The following is a 27,999-nucleotide window of genomic DNA, read 5'->3' on the forward strand; positions in this document are numbered from 1 at the left end:
CACCAGGCAATGGCTGGATATGGGGAAGAGGTTGGGAGGGTTGGGATCCAGGGCAGGGATACTACCAATGTCTGCTTGAGGGAAGGGTATTTGTGGGCACTGGGTTAGAAAACTTGGCACCTTCCTGATCCAGGAAGGAGGTTCTTCGTCTCCCTGAGAGATGGAGGTGGAAGAAATCCGGGCTTATCTAGCCCTAAACATCCTCTCATTTGTGTGTGAGAGAGATTCATCACACATGCAAAACCACCAAATCTCAGCCCTGGACTAGACCTGGGAGGGTAAGCAATACACTTTCCCTCCAGCTCTACATATTGCTGTGAATATCCTCCCCCAAAACTCTGAGGGCATGGAGGGTGGTTTTTCTAAAAATACTCTTAAAATTCAATACATGGGAATTCCACACTATGTTTACACACCAACACCAAAGACCGAACTTGGGCTGAAGTCCAAGGTGAAGGAAGAACAGTCATCAAGTTCAAACAGTGTGCTTCTGTTTAGCCTTCTACTCCTAAAGCTGGTGACCTTTAGCAAAGGCTTCACCCTGGATTTAGGACAACCAACCATTTACTAAGCCTGAATCTCTGGTGTGAAAAGCAATCCTTGAGCTCGAATCCAAACATACATTCTTGCACTCTCATCAAAGCCTTATTTCAACAACTGGCAATCAGCCCAGTGAACAAAAGACTGAACCAAGGCAAAGAATGATCTTTGCCGATTACACTTCCCTCAGCTGGGAGATGCTCCCAGATTTCAGTCTGACAAAAATGGACTCTTCAGACACATGGCTACACCTGCCAAGAGGACCTTGTGTATGTACGAAAGAGGAGAGAGGAGCTTTTTACAAAGGATAATGTGTAGGGGGTGTGGCTTGGGGCTCAGGGACTTCCAGACCCTCTTGTTTCTCTCTGGGCTCTGTCTCCCCAGGTGAAGCTCCAGAGCAGGTGTGGGAAAGGGGGCTGTGCTTTCTTTTGCCTGATTCTTCAGCAGAAATTCCCTTCATCCTTTTCCCAGTCCTCCGCTGGGTGTTTCTTGTGTTTTCTGCGTTCCTTGCGTGATTTGTGGTGGTGATGCTGGTGGTGATGCTGGTGGTGGTGATGGTGCCTCCGCATCCGATGTGACCGTCTGGCTGCAAGAGAGTGAAACAGGAATGGAAAAGAGCAAAAGCTGATGACAGCAGGGTGGCTGGAGGCAGTGAGTCTCCCAGATGGAGGACACGTTAGGTGGGCTGGTAAATTCCCACTTATCCGCAAGGCTGTATTACCAGGCAGACATTACACCAGATCAGTGTGGGTAATAATGGGATGTTTTATTCCAACACAAACAGTTGTAAATCCATGTGGGGAGGGGGTCTCTGGAGGCAGCCACTTACGTTTGGTGCAGACAATTTGGGGCCGGTCCCACTTGCCATTGCTCCGACACCGGATGGTAGCCACATGGTGCTGGGCAAATCCTTCATCACACTGATAGCGTACAATGGCATGGACATTGTACTTGGCCTTGCGGGCACCCACAAGTGAGGCATTCTCCACTGCTGGAGGGGGACCGCACAGCACTGGGGACAGAGGAACCTCCAGTTAGGGAAGTGGCCAAGACTGGGGCTAACCTAGTTTTATGTGTTGTTGGGATTAATATTCCCCTCAGTGGGTCAGCAGCTGTGATCTCACAGGGCTAGAAGTTGCCATACCTGTCTCTGTCTTCCACCCCACCAGGAGCTCCTTAGGGGCAGAAACCTTCATGATGAACCCTGCTCCCATTCTGATGCCAAGGACAGAGCATGACAGTAATGAAAGAGATGGAGACAGAATAATTATCTGAAACCAGGCTGGGGGCACATGCCTGTGATCCTAGCAGCTTGGAAGCCTGAGGAAGGAGGATTGCAAGTTTAAAGCCAGTCTCAGCAACTCAGTGAGGCCCTAGGCAACTTAGTGAGACTCTGTCTCAAAATAAAAAATAAACAAGGGGTGGTGGGGGGTGTGTATTGTGGCTCAGTGGCAGAGTGCTCGCCTAGCACGTGCAAGGCACTGGGTTCCAGCCTCAGCACCACATAAAAATAAATAAGTAAATAAAATAAAGATTTTTTAAAAAGCAGGGGCTGGGGTGGTGGCTCAGCGGTAGAGTGTTCTCTTAACACATGTGGGGTGCTGGATTCGATCCTCAGCACCACATAAAAATAAAATAAAGGTATTGTGTCCAACTACAAGTGAAACAAAATATTTTTAAAAAGAGGGGGAACTGGGGCTGTGGCTCAGCGGTAACACACTTGCCTGGCATGTGTGAGGCACTGGGTTTGATTCTCAGTACCGCGTATAAATAAATAAAATAAAAAGGTCTTGAACAACTAAATATATATATATATATATATATATATATATATATATATATATATATTTTTTTTTTTTTTTTTTAAAGGACTGGGGGATGTAGCTCAGCAGTGAAGTGCCCCTGGGTTCAATCCCTTATACAAAAAAAAGATTTATTTGGTGCTGTACTGCTCAGTTGGCCTAGCACACATGAGTTCCTGGGTTTAACACCCAGTACTGGAGGAAAAAAAAAAAAGAATAATTATCTGAGCAAATGAAAGAGGAGAAAGGACATGAAAACTGGCAAAGAAATGAAAGCAAGAAGAAACAAAAATATAAAGAAAAGAGAAAAATGTGTGCAAATGATTTCCTACATGTGTAAAGAGTTCTTAAAAATTGGGACTGGGGTCGTGACTCAGTGGTAGAGTGCTCATCTAGCACTAGGTACGATCCTCAGCACCACATAAAAATAAATAAAATAAAGGCATTGTGTCCAACTAAAAGGACATTTTTTTGTTAGTTTAAACATTGTGTACAATTAAAAAATTTTTAATGTTCTTAAAAATCAATAAAACTGGGGTATGGATACAGCTCAGTGGTAGAGTGCTTGTGTAGTATGCATGAGATCCTGGATTCAATCCCCAGCATTGAAGAGAAAAGAAAAAAAGTGGAAAAAAAATCAAGGAAACCAACAAGCAACAGAAAATGAAGCAAAGGAGATGAATTGGCATATGACAGGAAAAAAAAACACACAGAAATAACTTGTCAACATGCGAACAGTGGGTAATTCTCATCCTTAAAGATGCGCAAGGGGCTAGGGTCCTAGCTCAGTGTAGAACATGTGCTGAGCAAGCAGGATGCCCTGGGTTCCATCCCCAGTGCCCCCCAAAAAGACATGCAAACTGAGACAACAATGAGATACTATGTTTTACCACTTTGGTGAATAAAGAACAAAACATTTGAAAATGGGCAGAATCGGTGAAGATGGGAGGAAACAGGACTCCTCTCACTGCTGGCTCCTGAGAAGGGCGGGGGGCTGACATTCACTAACTTGAATAAAACAATAAACCAATGAGCACGTGGGTGGAAGGAAGAGGGGGCGAGGTGCCAGGTACCTGTGCCTTTCTTGCAGACATAAGGGAGGTTATAGTTGCAGGGAACGTCATTCCAGCGACCGCTCTCATGCGCCACCATCACCACACAGTCCTCGCCACCCGCGAAGAAGTTGTCCGGTTGATTCTCACGCCAGTTCTCATATTGCTTCAGGAAGAGGGAGCAGGGAATCGTTCAGTGTCCTGTGTCCCAGCTCAGGCTCCTGAAAGATTCCCTTGGCCAGACTCCTCAGACTTGCAGGGACTCAATGGTCTCATCTCTACAATGGGCCTTCCCCTGCCTATTGAGAGGGTGGCTGTCACTGTGACCTGAGCCACATCCCTCTGCTGAGAGCCTGCAGTGTCTCCCTCTCTGATCTTCCAGCCTTCTTCCCCTGCTTTCTCCATGAGTCACTGTTAGCTAAGTAGCTGAACAAAAGGTGACCTCAGCCTGGAAGTCCAGGAGGGATTTCGAGGAGGCCCAACAGGAAAAGTGAAGACTCAAAGATGCAAAGAATCCAAATGGGGAATGGTGTCCCAAACAAAGGGAACAACAACTGCAAAGGCTCAGAGGCAGGAACAGAATGGAGGCAGGGGGTGGGGGGGCTGCATGCTGGAGTTAGGCTCTGGCCAGAGAATGGTAGTAGGGAGGAGGTGGACTTTTTAAGAAAACCACAATCTATATATAAAACTTACCATTCTAAACACTCTTACTTTTTAAGTTCATTGGCATTAATTACATTCACAATTTTGTGTAACTATCACCACTATCTATTACCAGACCTTTTTAATCACAACAAAGCAAAATTCTGCACCAGTTAAGGAAAAACATTTCTATTGCTCCCATTTCCCTTGCCCCTAGCTGCTGGCAAACATGAACCTACTTTTTGTCTCTATAATTTTACCTCCTCTGGATGTCACATAAAGGGAATCATGCAATATGTGGTTTATTTCACTTACTTATTACATATATATATATATATATATATATATATATGTGTGTGTGTGTGTGTGTGTGTGTGTGTGTGTGTGTGTATATATATATATTGAACCCAGGGGCACTTTACCACTGAGTTACACCCCCAGCCCTTTTTGAGACAGGGCCTCCCTAAGTTGCTGAGGGTCTTGTGAAGTTGCTGAGACTGGCCTTGAACTTAAAATTCTCCTGCCCCAGGCTCCCAAGTCTCTGGGATTACAGGTGAGCACCACTGTGCCCAGCTTCTCTGATGTTTTTAAGGTTCATTCATGTTATAGTATGTATCAGGAGTTTATTCTTCTTTATAGTTGAATACGATTCCATTATATGGATGGACCCCATTTTATTTATCCATTCATTGGTTGATAGGCATTTGGGCTGTTCTCATTTGTTGGCTGCTGTAATTAGGGACACAGTGAACATTCAGGTACCAGTGTGTTTGAACATCTGTCTTTCAATTGTTTTTATTTTTGCATTGCTGGGGATGGAACCCAGGACCTTATGCTGGCTAGGCAAGTAATCTACCACTGAGCCACGCCCCTGTCCCTGAAGTGTGATTCTTTAAAGGTTCCTGTGTGCCAGCGTTTCCTTCTAGGGTGATGAATAAGTTCTGGAACTAGATGGAGGTGGTGGTTATGATATTATGAATGTTACTAAAATGCCACTTTAACATGATTAGTTTTTAAAAAAAATTTTTAGTTGTTGATGGCCTTTATTTATTCATATGCAGTGCTGAGAATTGAACCCAGTGCCTTACACATGCTAGGCAAGTGCTCTACCACTGAGCTACAACCCCAGCCCCCTAGTTCTTTGGTTTATAAATTTCACCTCAATTTTTTTTTAAAGGCTGCAGCCAGATATGCTTGATTCGTCTGGGTCCCAGCTACTCAGGAGGCCGAGGGGATCACCTGAACCCAGGAATTCCAGACCAGTCTGGGCAGTATAATGAGACCCGTCTTAAAACAAAAATCCAAAACAAAAAAGGTTTGTTTTCCAGACTGCGGGGAGGGGCAGGTAGCAAATGGCTAGGGAGACCGCTGCAGGGATCCAGGTTAGAGATTTTTCAAATTTTCCAAGGGAGAGAGATGTGGATAAAAGGTACTATTTGAGTGACAACCGCTAACAGACCAGGCTGAGAGACCAAGGGAAGTGAGACCCGGGTTTGCAGTTTCAGCAACTTTCGGGGCGGGCCATTTCCTGGCTGGGGAAGACTTGGGTGAAGACGGGGGCTTCACTGAAGCCGCTTCGCCAATGCCAGCTTCATAGAGTCCCTGGGGACCTTGGACGAACACTAGCAGTTACTTTGCCCAAGAGGGTAAACGGAGGGCACCGCCCACGCTGCTCAGCCGCCCGAGGACAGGGACCGCCACTCACCAGCCCCGTGTTGTCCGTCCACTGGAAATCCCGTTCCACGATCCGGTCGTTCAGGCCGATCCACGTGTTTTCATGCCCAAAGCCTGCGTGGGGGTGGGTGTCGTGAGGGCTGGGAGTCCCCGCACTCCCAGGCTGGGCCGCGGAAAAGGACTTATGCCCTTCCCGGCCTGGAGGGGGCTGGACACGCAGGGGAAAGGGGATGGAGGTGGGGATGACGGGGGCGCGAGTACAGGACCCAGGGGGACCCAGGGGACCCAGGGGGACCCAAGGTTCCGCCTTCAGCCTCCTCTTGGGCTGAAGGCGGAGGGACCTGTGAGGGAGGGAAGGACCCCGCCTGGAGGCGCTGGTTCCCGGAGGTGAGCTGGACTTGCGTGGGGAAGAAGGGGAGAGAAGTGGGAGCGCGTGCGGGCGGGGCTTATAGGGTGCTTATAGAGTCCAGAGCCCCTCCCCCAGATCGGGGAGCGGGAGGGTCAGGACCCCCTCTCCGGCCTGGCTGTGGGCCACAGGCGACGTCCTCACCCCACTCTTAGCAGCCGCCCTTGGCTGCCCCTGTACCTTGGGGTGGGGACGGGGCACTCAAAGGGCTCCGATTAGCTTCCAGATTATTTATTTATTTATTTTTAGTACAGGGGCTTGAGCTTAGGGCACTCGACCACTGAGTCACATCCCCAGCCCTTTTTTTTGTATTTTATTTAGAAGCAGGGACTCATTGAGTTGCTTAGCGCCTCGCTTTTGCTGAGGCTGGCTTTGAACTTTCCATCCTCCTGCCTCAGCCTCCCGAGCCTCTGGGATTACAGGCGTGCGCCACCGCGCCCGGCTTGGGTTCCAGCTTTGTCACGGTTTGTGGCATAAACAAGCAGGACGAAGGCGGAATAAACACAGCACTGTCCCGTCTTTGCCGGGAGAGAGTGAGGAATAGGAGCCACCCAGGAGGCAGCGCGGGACCCCGCAGGCGAGAAAGAGCAAGGCGGGGCCGCGGTGGATGAGCAGCTTGGCGCACAGGGAGGCCGGGGAGGAAGAGAGAGGGGCGGACCAGAGAATGAGCAATGTAAGAATCAACCCCGGACCGAAGGCGCGGAAATGTGAAGAAACGGATGGATGAACAAATGGCAGAAGGGATAATGAATAAATCAATAAGTGCCAAGCTTAATTAATGCAAAACTCTCTTCTCTCGGTCTCTGCAGAAATGGGTCCTCATTTCATCACAGATGCACCCTCGCGGTCCTTTATTACTTGGCTCTGTTATATTTATCTGTAGGACCCATTAAATTATAGTATAATAAATAGTGTAGAATATATTAAAGTAAAACATGGAGTGCTAAAATAATGTAAGTATGAAATAATATAATTTTATCTAATTAGATATTTACTTGTTTATCTATACCCCACCCCCAAGAGCATCCTTCCCTGAAGACAGAATAGTGTCTCTCTCACCGCTGGGCTGCAGTGCCTGAACGGGTGCCCGGCACATAGCGCATGCTCCATGAATACTTGGTGAATGACAAAAGTGAGTTATGAATCCACAAATGAATCAGCAGGCGTGTGTATTAAGAGTGTTCCAGGTTTGCACTGATGATCACAGCTTTGGAGAAGTGATATTTTTGGGACCCTGGGAGGATGCCCTGGCAAAGGGACAGGTGCCACCCCTGCTCATCATGATGGTGGGGGATCCCTTTCCCATTGTCCTTACTGTTAATGAAATTGTGCTCCTCAGCTGAGTGGACGCTGGTCAAGTGGCCAGCCCGCCGGCGGCAGTCCCTCTCTGCATCCTCCCATGCCCGCCGATGGGCAAAATAACGGTAGCAGTGGCCCTGGAACTTGTGCCATCCACGGTCACAGCCTTCTGTATCTAGGAGGTGGGATAAGAGTGTGAGGGGGTCCAAGGTCTAACAGCTATGAGCACAGCCCCCTCACACTAAGATAGGGCCCAACCTAAGGTCCCTGTGGGGCTAGATCATCCCTCACCCTTAAGGACAGGCCCCTCCTTACCCTTTCACCTCCCCACTTTCATAGTCATTTTTCTTTTGGCTCAGGTGTGACTCAGTGGTAGAGCGCTTGCCTAGCATGCGAGAGGCCCTGGGTTCCATCGCCAGCTCCATATACACAAAAAGGTTCTTTGGAAGACATTCAACTGAGAAACCACTGCACCCCCACCCCTTCTCGGGTCAAGGCTGACATCTCTTTTTCTAATTGTCAGGGTCACTCCCCCTGTGAACATGTGGACTCAGAAATGGTCTTGGGAAGGCCTAAAATTTCCCTTCTGGTGAAGGGCTTGAGCAGAATTTCTCCAAAAAAGATAAACAAATGTCCCACAAGCACATGAAAAGATGCTCAGCATCATTAGTCATTATGAAATGCAAATCAAAATCACAATGACATACCACTTCATACCCATTAGGCTGACATAACAAAAAAAAAAAAAAAGAAAAAAGAAAATGTTGGCAAGGCTGTGGAGAAACTGGATCCCTTATACATTGCTGGTAGAAATGTAAAATAGCACAGCTGCTGTGGAAAACAGTTAGCAGATCCAAATGTTAAATATAGAGTTACCACAGGACCCAGGAATTTCATTTCTGATCATATACCCAAAGAAAGGGAAAAACCAAGAATGGAAAATAGGTATCCAAGCAAAAACTTGCACATGTTCACAGCATCATTATTCACATTCGCCATAAGGAGGCAGCAACCAAAGTATCCATCAAATAAGGAACATACAAACAAATTGTGGTATGTCCATAAATGGAGTATTATTCAGTCTTAAAAAGGAATGGAGAGGGGCTGGGGTTGTGGCTCAGTGGTAGAGCTTGCCTAGCATGTGTGAGGCACTGGGTTCGATCCTCAGCACCACATAAAAAATAAACATAAAATAAAGGTATTGTGTCCATATATAGTGAAAAATATTTTTAAAAAATAGGAATAAAGAGTAGGGAAGGCAAAAAGGAATTATATTGGCCAAATTAGATTGTTACAATGTGGGCATGTAACAATGAATCCCACCATTAGGTATAGTTAAAATAAGTCAATAAAAACATGGAATAAAACCTTAAAATTCAGATAAAAAAAGGAATGAATAACTGACTTATGTTACAATGTGGGTAAATCTTGAAAACATTATGGTAAGTTAAAGAAGCCAAACACAAAAAGACATGTATTGTATGAAATGTCCAGAACAGGCAAATCACAGAGACAGAAAGTAGATTAGTGGCCGCCAGGTGTGGGGGATAGGAAATGAGGAATGACTGCTAATAGGGACAGGGTTTCCTTTGGAGGTATTGAAAGATTCTGGAACTAGACAGAGATAATGATTGCACAGCACTGTCAATGTACTCAATCCCACTGAATTAGACACTTTAAAATGTATGAATCTGGGCGGGGATTGTGGCTCAGCAGTAGAGCACTCATCTAGTACATGTGAGGCCCTGGGTTTGATCCTCAGCACCACATAAAAATAAATAAAATAAAGGTATTGTGTCCAACTACTTCTAAAAAATAAATGTTTAAAAAAATGTCTGATTCTAACATGAATTGTAATGCATTCCACTGTCATTTATTTTTTAAAAATCAATAAAAAAGTCTGATTCTAAATTATGCAAATTTCATCTCAGGAAACCAATTAACAACCTGTGGGACTCAGCCATGGAAGCAGAGGCAGAGACCTGAAGCATGTGGGGGAAGCCTGTAACCAAGCATCAAACCCCACTGCTGGGAATATTTCCTGGTGGAAACTCACCTTTCTCGCAGAGGCTGCCCCCATAGCTGGGGAGGCAAAGGCAGACAAAGCCATTGACCTCATCGATACAGGTGCCTCCATTCTCACAGGGGCTGCAGATGCAGTCATCAATGTCTGGCAGGGAGAGGGAGGGGACCAGTCACAGTCAGCATATCCTGGGCTCAGAGCCCCCATAGCAAACCAGGCAAAAGATGGATTCATAATTGTGCTGTCCATCCTAGGCCTGAGTCTCCAGAGAAGGCTGAATGACTCTGCAACCTAGGGGGTGGAGACTCACATAATTAACATAAATTGGCATTTATGAGAGAAGATGCCACTGTGTCAGCTGAATCAGGCCAAGATGTGCAGAACATTCCCTCTAACCCCAGAAGAGTAAAGGTTATACTCTTGCATTCAAACCCAGCTGAAATTCAGCTGGAGCTAGAGTTTAGACATTTGCAAGGACTTGCAGAATCACAAAGCCATTGCAGTAGAAATATTCACTTGACCTCCTCTTCTACCAATCTCTGCAGAGACAATGCTTGAGGCATACAGGGCACTGGGAAAGTCACTTCCTCTCTCTGAGATTATTTCTCTTTTTTTCAGAGCAATAAAAATAATGGCACCTTCTTAGGGGTGTTCTAAATGAACAGCTAATGAAGCAGTTCAAGAAATTATACCATTGATATTTATTGTTATGAGTTTATACTTAGTAGTATGTGAAGTTAAGGAGATGAGTTACAGAGCTCAAGAAATTATATCATTTACATTTATTGTTTTAAAAATAATCATAATTTGTAATATTTCCTTTGTTGGACTTGGGAGTAACATCTAACGTTTCCGGTAGTGGTGCCTATATGCCTGCTCACCCTGGACAGGGTAAGATCCCCAAGGGCCCTTTGCTTAGAGGAATCTATGCCAGAACCACACTCCCAGGATGAGGACCCAGCTGTATGAACTGGATTCAGAGAGTAGGAAATGGAAAGGGGCTTTTTAAAGTTTTTTTTTTTTTTTTTTTTTTAGTGATCTCTTTTTGTGAGTCTCGAGGGTGTGGCCACAGGGACAGACCCCCAGCCTCTGAGTCAAACAGATCCAGGTTCAGCTGCTGCTCCTGAGCACTCACCAATCTCACAGTTCTCCCCGGCGAATCCCTGGTCACAGCTACAGCCATACATGGTGCCGTTGGCGTTACACGTCCCCCCATGCAGGCAAGGGTTGTTTTCACATGGATCTGAGGGAGGTGAAGGATGGATGGGCAGTGTGAGGAGGGACTGGGCCACTAGGTCACAGAATTCCTGGAATTCCAGACCTCAGGTCCCTAAAGCCCTCCTCATCAAACTTGGAGTACCCCCAGTAACCTCCCCAGCAGGTAGTCACCAACTTGGCCTTGTACACCCCCTCCCCGGGATGAAGAGCTTACTCTTTTCAGGAACTGCCCCCCAAAAGCATCTGTGGGCTGCTCTGCCTGTGGCAAATTTCCTCAGATGGAACCACTTCCATGAGATTATCTTTGGAAGTCTCCCAAAACATGGGTTTAAGTGCCCTCCTGGACTCGTCCCCCTCTTTTGGACATGCCCTGCTCATAGCTGTGCTTCTCAAAATGGGCCACAGTGGACATAAGGTTCCAGATGGGGTATGAATAGCACCAGAAATAATGAAGGAAACTGAGGGCAGTGGCCCACGCATGCAACTCCAGCTACTCAGGAGGCAGAGGCCCGAGGATGGCAAGTTCAAGATCAGCCTTAGCAACTTAGCGAGACCTTGTCTCAAAATAAATTTAAAAATGGGTAGAGATGTAGCTCAGAGGTAGAGTGCTTGTCTACCATGTGTGAAGCTCTGGGTTATATCTCCAGGACCAAAGAAGAAGAAGAAGGCATTCTCTCCTACCTTCTGTTGGCTTACCCTGTTTAAAATTATATATATATATATATATTTTTTTTTTTAGTTGTTGTTGGACACAATACCTTTATTTCAATTATTTACTTTTATGTGGTACTGAGGATCGAATCCAGGGTCTCGCACGTGCGAGGCAAGTGCTCTACTGCGGAGCCACAAACCCAGCCTGGCTCACCCTCTTTTGATGCCATCTTAGTGGTTATAATGTGGAGAGATGGTGGATTATAGTGGTTATTACCACAGCCTGCAGAATCTAAATCTGCCACTCACACTAGGGAATCCTGAGCAAGTCACTTCTCTGGATTTCAGTTGCCTCGTCTATAAAATGGAAATAACAGTAGCTCACAACTTTCTGCCAGCCCTGATCAGAATGCCATGTCTAGCTCTTTCGATATCAGCCTGGTGACTCTTGATGGGATGTTTCAGCATTGCCCACAAGTGGGACTGGGGACCCAAGGGGACATCCATGAGTGTGTCCCTATAGCCCTCCCCATCACTTCCCTGGAGTTGGATTTCCCTGGAGGTAGGAGGGTCCCCTTTCCATCTCCAGGGTTCCCTGGTAGGCAGTCTCCACCAACTTACAGACACTCCTCCCCTGAAGGCTGGGAAGGTCTAGGTGCTAAGCAACTCAGTTGCTTAGCACCTAGCTTTCACTGAGGCTGTCTTTCAACTCCTCCTGCCTCAGCCTCCTGAGCTGCTGGGATTACAGGTGTGTGTGGCACTGACCGACTATTCCTCTTTTTTTTTTTTTAATAGTGTACTTAGGGGCTGGGGATGTGGCTCAAGCGGTAGCGCGCTCGTCTGGCATGCGTGCGGCCTGGGTTCGATCCTCAGCACCACATACCAACAAAGATGTTGTGTCCGCCGAAAACTAAAAAATAAATATTAAAAAAATTTTTTTTTAAAAAATAGTGTACTTATTTGTGTATTTGAAGTGCTGGGGATGGAGCCCAGGGCCTCACACATGCTAGGCGAGCACTCTCCCGCTGAGCCACATCCCCAGCCCTCTATTTTATCCTTATCACTTTTTAGTCTCTAATATAATGTACACTTTTATTATGATGATTGTTTCTTGTGCATCTTTCTCCCTAGAGCAGTGCTGCTCCATATGGCAGCCGTATAGAGCCATTCATGCTTAAATTAATTAAAATGAAATGAAAGTAAAAAATGCAATTCCTCAGTTATATTAGCCACATGCCAATCAGCACACAGAGAGAACATTTCCACCCTTGGGAAAGGTCTACAGTGTTGCTCTAGAATGTCAGCTTTCAAGGGACAGAGGATTTGGTCTCCGCTTAGGGCTCAGAACACAGCAGGCACACAATAATTGGAAGCTAACTGGAGGAAGGCAGCAGGTGGTCATCTTGCAATGTCTGAGACCTATTCCTGGGGTGGTGGTATGGGTCTCAAAGACCAGGGAAAGGGAAGGAGGATGGAGCCTGGGGTTGCATGATGGCCCTAGAGTGGCCCCAGCACGTGTGAGCACATGCGTGGAGCTTCTGGGTGGCAGAACGCGTGAGCCCCGCCAGGTGCCCTGTGCTGCCGACACCTGCCCACGGACTGGCGGTGACTCAGTCGATCACTGATGCTGCATTTATTTTTGGCCTCATTAGCATCTCTGCTGCAAGCTGAGGGTGGGAAGGCGCCTGGGTCTCCCCTGGCACTGCCCACCTCCCTCCACCTGACTACAGCTGGCTTTAGTCTGGGGCCAAAATTCCAGCAAAGTTCAAGGCAGCCCAAGCCCCAGGTCCAAAATCAGCTCCAAACACGATTTCCTTAGCACCTCCATGTGGTCGCTTTCTACCTCTCTAAGGACTAGCTCTCTAGCTCCCTTGGCATTGAGACTTTCCACCTTCAAAGAAAGACCTCCTAGCCTATCCTTTTCAGCTTCCTCGCTGGGTAAGCTCATGGCCTCCCCAGGACTTCATGGATTTTTTTTTTTTTTAATCCCAGTGAACTTGGTATTGCATCTTACAGCCTAGGGGTTGAGACAGAGACCCTGTTTTCAGATGGACCGGATTCAAACTCCAGCCTAATCACTCCCTCGCTGCATAACTACACAAATCTCTTGACCTCCTTGTGCCTCAGCCTCCTCATCTGTAAAGTGAGAATCACACTAGAACTTGTCCATAAGGAGGTTGTAAGGATTAACCAAGATAATTCCAGTTAGGTGTTTAGAACCCAGAAAGATAATGTTAGGCATCAGCTTTATGTCCTGAGTCTGCCTGTCTCCTGCAAATCTAAGGAGAGAGGATTTGACCCCCGACACAGCCCAGAGGTGACAGTGTGGGCATCTGCTATTTCCATCAAGACACTGCCTTCAAAAAAAGGGGAAGGAAGTTAAAAAACAATTGTGTTAATAACAATGTCTTGCAACTCAGAAAAAAAATTGCTTTTTAATTAGCTCCTGGGGTTTTTTTTAAAGCTCATTTGGCCAAAAAAAAAAAAAAAAAAGCTTAATTGAAAAAATACAAATGAAGCTCAATGTGACAGTATTTAGTATTTTTCAAAAGGGGCCAGAATTTGCAGGCTCAGCCGGGGGCTAATGTGGCTTCAGGGAGAAGAGGTCAATGGCTTGCTCTGGGCTCTGCTGGGCAGAGAAGCTGAGACTTAGGTGGCCGTGGGCTCCAGTTGAGGTGTGGCCACTAATTGGCCAGGTAGTGACAAGCCACGTGTGTTGAATGGGGTGATGCCACCACACCTGTCCTGTGACTCAAGGCCCCCACGATCCACATTACTCCATTCCAGCTCCAATTCCTATTTGTTCAGGATGCCCTCCCTGCCATGCCCCATCCCTCTGGCCCCACCTGGGAGGCACCTGTGCCCAGCTCTGTCTTCCCCAGACTTGGGGAATCCTTGAGGACCAGCGTCCTCGGCTTTGTCCAGCTCAAAGTAAACACGGCAGGGATTGTAAACTAAACTCATGCCCCACGTCACATCTCCCCCGAGCTTCGTCATTCCTACCTTTGGTTCTCCACCTGCTGAGCTCCTGTCTGACATCATCCTCTGCTCCCAGACCCCCAGGGACATCCTCCCAGACTCCCAGGGACATCCTCCCAGACCCCCAGGGACAACCCACCCTCCTTACTCTGGGCTCCTCCAGTCCTTAGTTACCAAGCGCTGACCACCCTGGCCTAGAAGGATCCGCGGACTTGAAACTCACCCCCCTCAGCACTCCCATTTGCAGGGGTCCCTGGCAGGGCCGGCTCTTCTCCACTTGCTGCTTCCTCCCAGAAACCCTCCACACCTGGGCTCCCTGCCAGGATCTGCAGATCAGCCTCCTCTGTGCCCAGGGAGATGGGCAGCAGGGTGCTCAGGGAGTCCCAGGGTGCGGCAGGTTCCCCCGAGGCAACAGAAGCAGCTTCTTCCAGGCCGGCCACAGTGGTTGTCCACGGGGGAAGGGCTGGCTCTCTGGGGGGACTGCCCTGAGGCGGAGGAGCTGAAGGTCCCACCATTCCCTGGCCCACCATCTGGTCCTCTGGCTCTGGGTAGGGCTGGGAACTTGAGGAGGGCAGCGTGGACATATCCAGGACCCCAATCTTGGCTCCCTGGTCCGGGGATGTAAGGGACGTTGCTGTGCTGGTATCCACGGCCACCGAAAGGCTCAAGGTGGGGCTTTCAGCTCCTTCAACCACGTGGGATCCAGACTCCCAAATTCCACCACTGGGGGCCAGCGAGACTGTGGAATCTCTGGGACCTCCAGGGGCTCTTCCACTTGCAGCTGCCCAAGGCTCCAAACCAGGGATGACTTCAGACACCGAGAAGATGCCATGGCCCGCTGAAGGTGCGGATGGGGAGCTGGTGTCCAGCGGAGAGGGCCAGGAGCCCAGCACCTCATGACCAGAGGTGTGCAAGCTGGACGTGGGGCTTTCTGCAGTGTTGATGAAGACCCCAGCTTCAGATCCTGAGATACCTCTGACATCTGTGGGCTCACCGGCAATCTCGGTGACGAAATCCACCGTCACATTCCTGTCCATAGATGCCCATGGGCTGGACCCGGGGTACTCAGCTTGGCTGAGCTCAGTGGGGCTGATCGCTTCAATGTCTCCAAAGTCTGTCCCAGGGGAGTCAGGGCTGGCTCCAGCTTGTGTGACCATAGCTGCCGTCGAGGGGGCAATGGGACTTCCTTCTCCGTGGCTGCTGAGTGTCATGGCTGTGGCCTCTCCACCCTGACCTGTTGGGCTCAAAGAGGGGGGCAGGGAATACACTTTGGTCCCTGAGGCTGCAGAGGGTGGGGTAGTGGTCATGGCCTCACCATGGCCCTTGACCTCAGTGGCTTCAGAGGACACAGGAGTAGAGTGTGACACGAGCCACAGGTTGGGGGCACGCAGCATGGCCATGACAGGGAGGTCTGGGGAGGTGGCTGTGGGGAATGCCTCCCAATGGGCAGCGGGGGAGCCTTCTGAGGGGCTGGAGGTTGGGACAGTGGACTCCGAGGGAGACCATGACAGGTCGGAGGTGGCTGGCTTCATGCTGGGGGCCTTGGCTCCCTCTAGCTTCAGGTCAGGGGTCCCGCTGGGGCCTGGGATGCTGGGTTGGATCACAGTTGGGGGCCACAACCAGGGCTCTGGGGGGCTCCTGCCACCAAAGGAACCTGCAAAAGAGCAAGAGTGACTATAATTATGACTCATCAGCTGAGGAGCACGTCCCTGACCCTGGTCTAATAGGGGCTCCTGGAGCTGGGTGAGGTCAGGGGAGCCAGCTGGGACTCAGGCCATCCTCCCCTGTCCTGAGGATAGGTCCACCCTCCCGGCCTTCAGGTACCCAACCAAGTCCAGCTCCCACCCCACCCCAGACTCACCTGCTCCAGGCATGTCCACCTCGTTGGTCAGAATGGCCCAAGGAGTCTGGCTCTGGCCACTTCCCGAGGCCTCTGTGACCAAGGGAGGCTCCACATGATTCCCAGCTGGGGTGAAGGGCTGGGCACCGTCCTTGAGCTCCCCCTCCAGCCCTCGCTCTGGTTCCTGCTGCTGGAAGTGGCGTCCATTCAACCCTTTGAAACGCCCTCTCCTCTTGGGTGTGGGGACTGTCGAGGCCACCTCCGTGTGGAAAGCCTCTGCAGTGGCTGCCCCCATTCTGCTGGGGCTGGGAGCCACAGTGCTTGGCCACACTGCCTCGGTGGGCCATGAGGCCAGTGCAGAGTCACCCGGGGTTGAGCTGGGGGTCTCTTGAGACTTCTGATTCTCTGCCAAGAATAGGGGCTCTTCTTCTTCCCCACTGGAGACCAGAGGCTCTTGAAAGTCAGAAGGGACCCCCACCTCTTCCTCCCCCAGTTTGGGCTCCAGCTCTCCGGCTGGAGGCCCCTCTGCTGAGAGAATCTCCCCCTCATCCCCAGATGAGGGGGTCTCTGGGTCTCCATGTTGTGGAGTGGGATGATGAGCTATGGGAGAAAACAGAATACATATGTTAGGCCCAGGAGCTGTCAGGGAAGTTCTGCTTGAATTCTGCCCACATTCCCACATGCTTTGACACAGACCATCTATGCAGCTCTGGGTGGTTTCTGAGTTTCTCCAGCGTGATAGAGGGAGGCATAAAGTTATCACCTCCACCATTCAGGCTGGGCCAGACCCAGCCCACTGTCAAGATCAGGGTCACCTGGTCACAAGGAGGATTCAGTAGACAGTTTGGTTCGTGGGAGAAGCACAGGCAATGTCCAGCTTTCTGAGATCTTATAAGCCTGGGAAGGGATTCAACTAAGAATCTTTCTTTGGGGATGGGAGGTGTCCAGTGGGTGTGCCCCTCCCAACAAGGGTACTATTTTTCCATCTAGGACTGGTGATAGCTTACACAAAGGATTTGGTCTCTGGGGGTTGAAGTTTGCACCTTCTGAGGCTGTGGCCTCACAACAAAGGCAGGTGTCATCCGCCCCTGCTGCGACACTACCCAGGGCGAGCAGCCGGCTAATCAAGGCATCACCCCTAACGCCAAGGGTTGTACCCATGAGTGTGGCTCCAGGTGGGATGTGCTCCACCCAGGAGCGTGTTTTATAGGGGTATTGCACCTCCGGACTTAAGAAAATATATATAACCCTCTGGGGAAAATGTGACTCCTCTCCTAGAGGTAGGTTCTCTTAAGGGACATGTCCTTCCACGACAGCCAAGTTCCTAAGGAGAAACTTGTCTCGGGGGCGTGGCCGTCGGCCTGGGCGTGGCTTATCCCCAGCACGCGGCCTCCGCAACCGAGTGAAGCTGCTAGGGGTGTGGCCTTCACCAAGTACACACCCTCCGGTGCCTGGCCACTGGGGACACACTGGGGCGTGTCCCGTGGGCGGAGCCTCGCACGCACCTCGGAAACAGTAGGCGTCAAAGCGCGCAGCCGGCGCCGGGAAGCCGGTGCGATTGGCGAAGCGGTAGACGGTGCGCACGCCGGGGGTGGGTCCCCCGCAGCGCCGTCGCGGCGTCTGGATCGGGTAGCGCACGCTGCCGTCGGCCAGCCAGCCTGGGTCGCACTGGTCCAGACCCTCGTGCCAGGCCAGGTGCAGCTGTCCCACCGAAGCCAGCGCTGCGCCCTGGCGGCGGCACTGGGCGCGCGCACCGGCCAGCGTCAGGCGGCGGGCGGGGCCCACGTAGAAGACCTCGCCTGTGGGAGGGGGCGGACTGAGGTCAGGGGGACCTTCCCTAAGTCCGGGAAGGAGGTCCCCATCCAGGTATCCCGTCCTGGCCCGGTTTGGGTGGTGGTTAAGCGAAGGGGGCACAACCGCGGCTGTGCTTCCAGCTCGCCAGAGCACGGTCGTCATTAGCTCTTTTCCTGGTTAGTTTGGTACTAACCAGAGAAAGCTTTAGCTTCTTTTTACAAATGATGTAATCTGGATCCTTGAGCAAAATGGGCTTCAAGGAGAGGGAGGAGCTCAGTGAGGGGGTTTCAGAGAAAGGGAAGGGGACAAGCATTCAGAGGATCAGAGAGAGAGAAAGAGAGAGAGTGTGGCTGGGAGGGAGAGGGGCTCAAGGAGGGATGGAAAGTTCTAGAATAGTCCAGGCCTTGGTGCAGGTTTTGAGAGCTACATCCACACTTAGGGAGAGATGGGGATTTGGGAGAGAAACAGATTCAGGAAGAGGTGCGGGTAGGGCCCTCCCACTCCCAGGCTTACCTCCCAGCTCACGGGCGAAGCAGTACACATCGTAGAGTTCCTGTGGGTCTCGCCTCCCGTAACTCCTAACTCCTGGAAGGCTGCTACGGTCCCCATAGCAACCGGGACGGGACTGGGTGATGGGATACCTGACAACACCAAGAGTAGGCATCCCTTCTCAGATGTGTGTTCCCGGAGCGCCCCAAGAGCCTCTTTCTCCAGGGGCTAGCTCTCCATCTCCCCACCCTGTACCCCCTCACCGAACAGTGCGGTCAGAGAGCCAGCCAGCATCACAGTTGTCAAAGCCATCTTCGAAGGCAGCCTGCAGGTGCCGAGGGGCTGCAATGGTGGCTGAGCTGAGACGGCAGGCCTCCTGGGCTGCAGCGAAGGTCAGCGCATAACGATCCCGGGCTGCCCGGTAGTGGAACACAACACCTGCGGGGAACATCCAGGATGGGCTGGGGGAGACTTATGCCAGAATCTTCAAGAACACACCCCCCTTTTGCAGAATGACACCCGCTCCCCACCCCCAGCTGAAATGAACAGACCTGCAGCCCCTCCAGTGCCTGGTATCACAGCCACTTACTCAGTGCCAGGCACAGAGCTAGGGTGATGGTGGAGAGTCAGACTGCTGACTCCATTTTACAGATTAGGAAACGGATAACAATGACCAGAAAGGGCTCAAACTTGTCAACTGTCTTCTTGGTGAAAAGCTTTTGTAAACAACACCTCACTGAACTCTCAACAACAATCCTAGGATTATTCCAGAAGAAGAAACTAAGGCTCAGAAAAATTTCCATGCCCTTGGCTTCATGGCAAGTATGAGGCAGAACCAAAATTCAAACCAGGAAGATCTGACTCCAAAGGTAGCATTCTTCATGCCTGGGGTTAGGCCCTGGAGATGGCAGGAGGCACTGAGGAGGGTGAAGAGAGATTTTGTACATATGCTAATAGGAGAAGTACAGGCCAAGTGTGATTCTTCTTGCCCTGCTTGGGAATGGGTCATGGAAGATTTCCTGGAGGAGGTGACAAGTAAATCAGGAAGTGAAGCACCAATAACAGGATCTGCGGAACTCAAATTCTGATTTAGAGATGAAAGAAATGGCTGAGCAAGATGAAGACATTGAACATTTTGCCCCATCTTTGCAGACTGAGACCTCCTAGAGGGAGCTGTGACATCAGCATAGATTGGCAAGTAGGTGCTCAATAAAAGTTTGGCTAAATGAATGAAACCCAACAAACCCAGAGGTACAATTCACTTCCTTCTCCACTATTAGTGGACTCCCCCCCAAGGTTTATCAGTTTTGAGAAGTGAGTCTGTGAAAGGAGTGATTGGTAGACCCCATAACATATTCAGTCATTACACAGTAGGGTGGCTTCAGCGAGCAATAATGCATTGTATATTCAAAATAGCAGAGAGGATTTTGAATGTTCTCACCACGAGAAGTGATAAATGCTCAAGGTGATGGATGGGAGAGTTACCCTGATTTGATCAAAATACAATGTATAAATATGTACAATTACTATGTGTGATTCAAAACTAAGAATAAAGCAAGGAAAAAATATATGGCAAGACACTGTGTCCTGATTTCAGTTTGGGGGGCAGACTAAGCCCCAGGACAGGGGATTCAGGGACTTACTTGTCCAAGGTCAATGTAAGATAAGGGAAATAGATTTCTTGGTAGGAGTCAACAAATTGTTTTTTTTTTTTTTCTTTCTATATCCCCCAACTCTGGCATTGGGGATTGAACCCAAGGGTGCTCTACCTCCAACCTACTTCCTCAGCCCCTTTATATTTTTTAATTTTGAGACAGGCATCTTACTAAGTGGCTGAGGCTGGCCACAAACTTTCAATCCTCCTGCCTCAGCTTCTTGAGCAGCTGGGATTATAGGTGTGCACCACAGCACCTGCCTCAACAGGTGGTTCCTTGTTTAATAATCCATTCATCAAGTCACACTTAAAACATTTCTTGAGCATGTACTATGATACACCAGACCCTGTTCTAGACTTTGCCTTAATCATTCATCTTTTCCCCTCCTTAGTCAGTTAGGAAAACAGAAACTACACTGGATATTTCAGCAGAAAGAATTTAATAAAGGAATTGTTTAAACAGGTATTTGTGAACAGTTATTTTCTTAATATATATATATTTTTATTGACTTACTTTTTAAGAATAATCTGATTTTTAAAAAATTTAAACAAATTTATTTTTAAATAATCTGATTTTTTAAAAAATTTAGACAAATTTATTTTTTAAAAATTTGTATATTGGGCTGGGGATGTGGCTCAAGTGGTAGCGCGCTCGCCTGGCATGCATGCGGCCTGGGTTCGATCCTCAACACCACATACAAAGATGTTGTGTCCGCCGAAAACTAAAAAATAAATATTAAAAAAAAAATTTATAAAAAAAAAAAAAAATTTGTATATTATTATTATTTGTAATACTGGGATTGAACCCAGGGCCTTGTGCATGGGAGGCAAGCACTCTACCAACGGAGCTATATCCCCAGCCCCTGTATTTGATTTTAAAATAGAAAACCAATATCCTTTGTCTTATGTAAAATTGGATAATAAAAGAGACTAAAGGGACTTAAAACAAAAGCCGGATTAGGCCGGGCATGGTGGCACTTGCCTGTAATTCCGGGGAGGCTGAGGCAGAAGGACTGCAAATACAAAGATTGCAAGTTCAAGGCCAGCCTCAGCAATTTAGTGAGTCCCTAGACAACTTAGTGAGGCGCTAGCTCAAAATAAAAATGATGTGGCTCAGTGATAAAATGTCCCTGGGTTCAATCCCTTGTACCAAAAAAAAAAAAAAAAAAAGGATGAGGACATCCTTGCCCAGATAGTATAACCCACTCGTGACTGAGAGTGTGGCTGCTCCCTAAAGACAAGACAGGGCTGGGTACAGTGGCGCAGGCCTGTAGTCCCAGTAGCTTGGGAGGCTGAGGCAGGGGGATCACGAGTTCAAAGTCAGCCTCATCAAAAAGTGAGGCACTAAGTAACTGAATGAGACCGTGTCTCTAAATAAATAAAATACTGGGTGGAATGAGACGGACATCATTACCCTCAGTACATGTATGAAGACACGAGTGGTGTGAATATACTTTGTATACAACTAGAGATGTGAAAATTGTGCTGTATATGTGTAATATGAATTATAATGCATTCTGCTGTTATATATAACAAATTAGAATTTAAAAATGTAGAATAAAATAAATAAACAAAATACAAAATAGGGCTGGGGATGTGGCTCAGTTCAATCCCTGTTAACCCCCTGCCCCCCCCCCCCCCGCCAAAAAAAAGATAAGGTAGGACTTTGGAGACCTCCTTCTTGATGTTATCACAGTTGAAAGGGAAGCCCTCCCTATACAAGGAGTGATTTCTAAGGTGACTCTCAGTGGCAGGCTTCAGGCTCTGCCCCCTCCCAACCTCAGTCCCTTCCCTGCCCCCAACTGACCCGTCACCTCCAGGGGCACCAGGTCCTGCTCATCCTCGATGCCCCTCACCACCTGGCAACGGTAGAGCCCGGAGTCGCTGGCCCTCAGTGGCCCCAGGAGCAGCGTGGCATTGGCTCGGCGCCGGGGATAGGAGGGCAGTGACACTCGGCCCTGCCATCCCTTGGCCACCCGCACCACATTGTCCTTGGCCACCAAGATGGGCAAGTCCTGTCGCTGGCCCGATGCCGTCCGCACCTTGGTCCACTTGATCCGAGGGATGTCTCGGGCTGCACCCGGCCGTGGCTGCAGGGTAAAGAGACAGGGCAGGGCCACCAGCTCTGCCAGCACAGCCCGCACCGACCCAGACCCCACCTTCTGCATGTGGAGCCCCTTCTCAATGGCAGCAGCGGTGGCCTCCTGTGTGCCTGGGATGGAGAAGGCAGAGAGAGGGCATGCCTCAGGGGCAAGGACCAGCAGGGCACCGCCACTCCCCTCCTTTACAGGTGGAAAGGTGGAGGCCAGAGAGCCTAGGGTGGCCACACAGTGTCACAGTGCAATGGGGGCCCGCTCCGCTCCGTGAGGTTTAATGGGCAGAAGGGGAGAGGGAGGGTTCAATCCCCTTGCGGTTCTATCTCCAATGAAATGTAGACTCCAGGGCCCGGTATGCAGCTCAGGGGCAGGGCACTCGCAGGCCAGGTGCCAGGCCCTGGCAAACAAATGAATTCTAGAGGCCTCTTCTTATAGGGATGGGGATTTTTTTTTTTAGCTTTTTGCACATAATCCCTTTATTTTATTTTAAAATTTATTTTATGTGGTGCTGAGGATCGAACCCAGTGCCTCACATGTGCTAGGCAAGCGCTCTACCACTGAGCCCCAACCCCAACCCAGGGATGGGGATTTGACTTCCAGTATCACTGATTATGTGGCCATGGGAAAGTCACTTTCCTTCTCTGAGACTTGTTTTTCTCAAAAGTTAAGCAAGGGGCCGGGGTTGTGGCTCAGTGGTAGAGCGCTAGCCTAGCATGCACGAGGCACTGGGTTTGATTCCTGGGCACTACATAAAAAATAAATAAATGAACAAATAAATAAAAGTATATAAAAAAATGTTAAGCAAGAGGAAGTCATTAGAAGGAAAAGGTCGTTTGTGGAGTGCCTTTATAACAGGCACTTTATAGGAATTAGCTTATTGATTTTCTTTTTTCTATTTTTTTTTTTTTTTGTACTGCGATTAAACCAAGGAACACTTAACCACGGAGCCACATCCTCAGCCCTTTTTTGTCTTTCATTTAGAGATAGGGTCTCCCTGAGTCGCTGAGGCTGGCTTTGAACTCACGATCCTCCTGCCTCAGCCTCCTGAGCTGCTGGGATTACAGGCGTGCGCCGCCACGCCCAGCTTCATTTTCATAATCATCTTCAGAGAGTGTGATGTCTGGTCTTCTTTTTGGGGAGTTGAGGAAATTAAAACTCAAAGATCATATATTTGCCTAAGGCCACTGAGCAGATCACTGATGGATTTCTAAAGCCTGGGCTCTTGGTCACCTTTGGGGAGATGCCAAGAGAAGCGCACACACCTTTATCTCCATTGCCCTCTTATGGCAGACATCACCAATCAATCTCTGCACGATTCGCAATGCTGTTCTTTCCCTTTTCCGTTCATTTCAGCAAAAACGGTGAGAGGCGGGAACCTCCAGCTTCTGCTGGTAATGACTAAAAATAACCTCTCAGGTAACTTGTTCTCTTTTGACTGTTCAAAGACCTTTTTTCATCTATTCTTGTTTTATTCTTTAGATCAAGCCAGAGGGCCAGCAGGAGAAGGCTCTGGAATGTAACAGCCCCATCTCATCAATCCCCCAGATCCCTGGCTGTGGCTGCAAAGTGAAAAGATTCTCTCCCCACAAGTCAACTCACCCTGATTCCCGGTCACAAACAGCAGCATCTGCAGCATCAGGAGGCCTGAGACCCAGACAGATGTGGCCCCCATCCTGAACCTAGAAGGAAATGCAGAGGAAGGGAGGGATGAGTCACAGCACTGTCCTCCCAGACATGCCACATGGAAGGAGCAAATCCCCCCTACTCTACAGATCAGGAACTAGAGCCCAGAGAGGCCAGTGTGTCACTCAAGGTCACAGAGTGAGCAAACAAGAGCTGAGCCAGGATTCAAACCCAGGGCCACCTGGCTTCAGAATCCTAGCACCAAAGCCTCATGGCCAGAAACATGGGTGGTGGAGTGAATCAGACCAGGGGGTTGACCGTCTGTCTGTTCCTTGCTGTGTGACCTTGGGCAAGTAGCTTAACTTTTCTGTACTTTCTCTCTTTTTGTGGGTCAGATGGGGATAACATCAGATGGTTGGAAGGAATAGTGAGTCAATATATATAAAATGCTTAGAATCTGCCTGGCACGAAGGAGTACATTTTAGCTGTTGCTAATATTATTGAGCATAACACGGGCAAGACTGAAGTCCTATTTTTAAAGTCAACCTCCCCTATCAGACTGGGAGCTCCTAGAGGGCAGCAGCCAGTCCTGGTCCTCCCAGGTCCCCCGTCCAGGCAGCAGGCGAGCCTCCAAGCCAGCCTTTAATCTGGGTTTGCTGACTGACACGATTCTCAGCTTCAATTCCAGGATTTGGTTGTCACCAAGAGTCTATTCTTGGTTTCTGGGATATTTGAGGAGCTGCCAAGTCCCAGCTGGAGGAAGGGGCCTCACCCCTGCCCACCCCAGCCTCCCCCTGACTTCACACAGTCTGGTGAAGAAGCTTCTGCGGCTTGCAGAGAAATTGCAGTGTGGGCCCAGCTCTCTGTAGGGGCCGTGGTCCAGAGGCCTCAGCCATTACTCAAAATCTACTGTCATCATAGTCCATTCCAGGTGCTGGACACAGCTGGGTCCTTTCAGACGGTACATTCTCCCAGGGAGGTGGCTCCTCCCCAAAGCCTCCCACCCCTCTGGAACCCCACCCTTCAGTGGGGCTGGAGAAGGTGGGAGCAGATGGAAAATTAGAATGTCACATGCAAACCACACCCCTATAAAAGAATAGCCCTGAAGACCGAGTTGTGGGTAGAGTCTAGAATGAGAGGCCATGGGGGGACCAGCTGTTCTTCTCAGCTCTCCTTCCCAGTTCCCAGAGGCCCCTGCTGAGAGCTGGTGAGGGACCTGTCCGTGGTGCTGAACTCTGAGGTGATAATGCAGCAGCACTGCCCACCACGTGGGTCCCTGCCTCCAGCCTACTCACATGGTGCCTCGGGGCCCAGAGAGGGCTAGCAGTTTGCTTCAGAATGCACAGCATAGCACATGTCAAGGCCAAGGCCCTGAGCCAGTGACCACAACTACCAATCTCTAAACCTCAGCAACCTCTGCCTCCATCCCAAGCTGCCCTCATTTCTCCCGCTTGGAACCCCTAAGCAAGCATGGGGTATCCCAATGGTTGTGCCTGCCTCAGCAGGGCTGGGGGTGGGGTGGGGACAAAGCCAGAAAATACCCTCTTTCTCTCTCACACACAAACACACACACGTGCAGATGCACATCATATGGTTCAGAGCTCAGATTACATCCAAATGACCTCACTTCAAACCCTGTCTTTATTCCTTACACACTGTGCTGTGTGATCTTGGACAAGTTGCTCCATCTCTCTGTGCCTCAGTTTCTCCATCTTTAAAATAAGGATCATCCAGCACACACCTCATCAGGCTATCTTGAGAAGGAAATGAGCTAAGATTGTAAAGTCCTGGACATGTTAAATTTAAAGACAGTTCCTTGTACACAAAGCCTCATGTACACACTAAAAATATCCTGAGGTGATCCAACATGGTGACAGTTTCAGGTGCACATTGCCCTCCTCACCCTCCCACTGCCTTCCACTTACACCCTCACACCCACACCCTTCTCTTAAAATACCTCCTCCCCAGGGCCACCAGAGGTGAGCATTTACACAGCTGTCTGGGGCCCGTCCCCTCATGAATGATGCATGAGCCTCATGCATATGCAAGTAGGGGCCTGCAGGGCGCTGGGGGAGGGGTGGTCTGGATCAGTATGAGAGTGTGTGTCTCCCCTCTCCCACTCCCACCTCCTGTCTTGTTGAGCACCGAGTGAGGGTGAGTTTGTTAGCAGGCGTTTCTGTGGGTGACCGGGTGTGCATCTAGGGTGCCAGGCAAGGGTGCACATGCAGATTCACCCTGTGGGGTGTGGACATCCTGTGTGGGAGCCCCAGCAGGCTCATGCACTAGGTGGATGGAGAGGACCCAGTGTCATTTCTGGTGTGTGGATCCGATCCGAGTGCCCCTCAGCAGGGGCAATGCACACACGCGTGTGTTGCTGGCCTAAGAACTGGGGTGTATTTACACACAGGGGTTTGAATGAGGAACTCCTTGCAGGAGAAAGATAGCCAGGCATCCAGGGCTGCCCCTAGGGGACCTCAACCTCTGCCTACCCTCTCCCAGGGTCAGCTCCCCAACTCTGCACACAGATCACATCCCACACCCCCCATTCTCAGGGTCCACACTGCCAATCACATGGAGAGGACCCCTGCCACACACATGCAGTCACACATCCCAGACACAGACCCTGGGAGACACACACGCACAGATTCACAGTGATATTAACAAAGAGAGGCAATATGGGTACTCACAAGGCGGGCGGCAAGTCTTCCACACAAAGACTCAGCCCTCGGTCTCAGCCCCCCCCACGGAGACCCCTCAATGAATCGAACACCATCAGACACGCTCCCCATCACGCACGCTGCCATACCAGACCCTGGCACAGACCAGGGTGGATTAATATGGCCTTGGTGACTGTGGGCACACATCAGTTGGCCACCTGGTGATGTGGCCCCCCGGCACAAGTTTCCTGACAAAGACACCCACCACAGTCCTATCAGATTCTTGGGGACCCTAGACCCCTGGGGCACACCCCCTCCTCACTGCCTAGAGCAGACACACACACAAAGCCACCACCTCCTGCGGTGGGGGACCTTCCATTTGGGAATGTCCAGGGGCCACTGAGGCTCCTGGGTTTGGGGGTCCCACAGTGCATCCACCCCTCTCTCCCTGCCCCATCTCCGTGTCCCTGGCTTGGGCCCAGTGCCAAGCCTCTCCTCAGCCCGGCTGTTTCCCACTGATGCCGCTGAAAGGAACAAAGCGGAAGGATGGGGGTCACTCCCAGTCAGGCTGGCCTGGGGTCCCAGCCCCCTACTTGCCAGCGCTTATGTCCCCCAAACCAAAGCAGGGTTTCCACAGGCATTGATATAAACCAAAGGGGGTGAGACAAGGGTCTGTCCCTCTGTGAGGATGCGGACAGATGCTGAAGTGCTGGGGACAGTCCCTGTCTTGGGGTTAGTGCCCTCGTCGTAGTCCCGGGGATCCAGAACTGGGAGCTCTTGTCCTCCACCCAGCATTCATTTGGGACACTCAGAGAACTACCCTCCCTGGGAGAAAGGACAACACCCCAACTCCAGATCCGTGGGAAAACAGGGGCCACCTTGGGATGGGGCACCCCAGAACCTCCTCTCTGAGTCAGGATGTGACAGAACCTAACCCAAAATGACAGGGACACGACTGGCTCCCTTTCCCTGTGTCCATTCACTCTCAGGGCAAGACCCCTTTCCAACGGACTCAGGCTGATCTGGGGTGGGGGGGACCCACACTACTGCAGTCCAACCCGGAATCCTCCATTCATCTGGAAATTGGGAATCCCCACTTAAAATCCTGGGGTGTCAGCTCAGACGCAGGGGTGCCTATTCCGGAGTCCCCCATTCAGTCACTGGGCGTCTCTTCTCTCCAAACTCGGGGTGCCCCTCCCCTAGCCCTGGTTCCCAGCGCCTCCTCCCTCATCCTGAGACCCACCCCCAGCCCCGGACCCCTCCCCACCGCGGGATTGTCTCCGCATTCCCCGGCAACCTTCCCCCCATGCAGAGCCCCTGGACACCCCTGGGTCCCCTTCTAATTAGCGCTTCCTCTCCACCCCAGGGGTCCCCTCCCCCATCCGCCCCCCTCCTCAATCTGGGGGCTTCTCCCTGATCCCAGGCCCCCTCCCCAAAACCCGGCTCTGTCTCCAATCCTGAGGTCTTTCCACGAACGCGGCCCGCTCCCCACGACGAACACCCCCACACCTGGCTCCTAGCTCGGACGCATCCCGGGGCGGCCGCCGGGCACAAAGGACT

At 50.2% G+C, this 27,999-nt stretch overlaps 1 protein-coding gene across 1 annotated transcript; it reads right to left on the bottom strand.

Moving 5' to 3' along the window:
* Positions 1 to 980: 980 nt before the first annotated feature.
* On the bottom strand, positions 981 to 27,977 carry Ncan (neurocan). The gene is made up of 16 exons (XM_027932335.2): positions 27,949 to 27,977; positions 23,759 to 23,838; positions 21,871 to 22,275; positions 18,673 to 18,847; positions 18,434 to 18,561; positions 17,632 to 17,925; positions 16,148 to 16,726; positions 15,485 to 15,940; positions 14,510 to 15,424; positions 10,574 to 10,681; positions 9,472 to 9,585; positions 7,432 to 7,590; positions 5,742 to 5,824; positions 3,416 to 3,560; positions 1,370 to 1,552; positions 981 to 1,126 (listed from the first exon to the last, which is right to left on the bottom strand). The coding sequence occupies exons 2-16, from the start codon at positions 23,829 to 23,831 to the stop codon at positions 981 to 983; spliced, it is 3,963 nt and encodes a 1,320-aa protein (XP_027788136.2). The 5' UTR covers positions 23,832 to 23,838; positions 27,949 to 27,977.
* Between the last annotated feature and the right edge of the window lie 22 nt (positions 27,978 to 27,999).

The sequence above is a fragment of the Marmota flaviventris genome, chromosome 1 (genome assembly GCF_047511675.1).
Source record: "Marmota flaviventris isolate mMarFla1 chromosome 1, mMarFla1.hap1, whole genome shotgun sequence".
NCBI classification, from domain to species: Eukaryota; Metazoa; Chordata; class Mammalia; order Rodentia; family Sciuridae; genus Marmota; species Marmota flaviventris.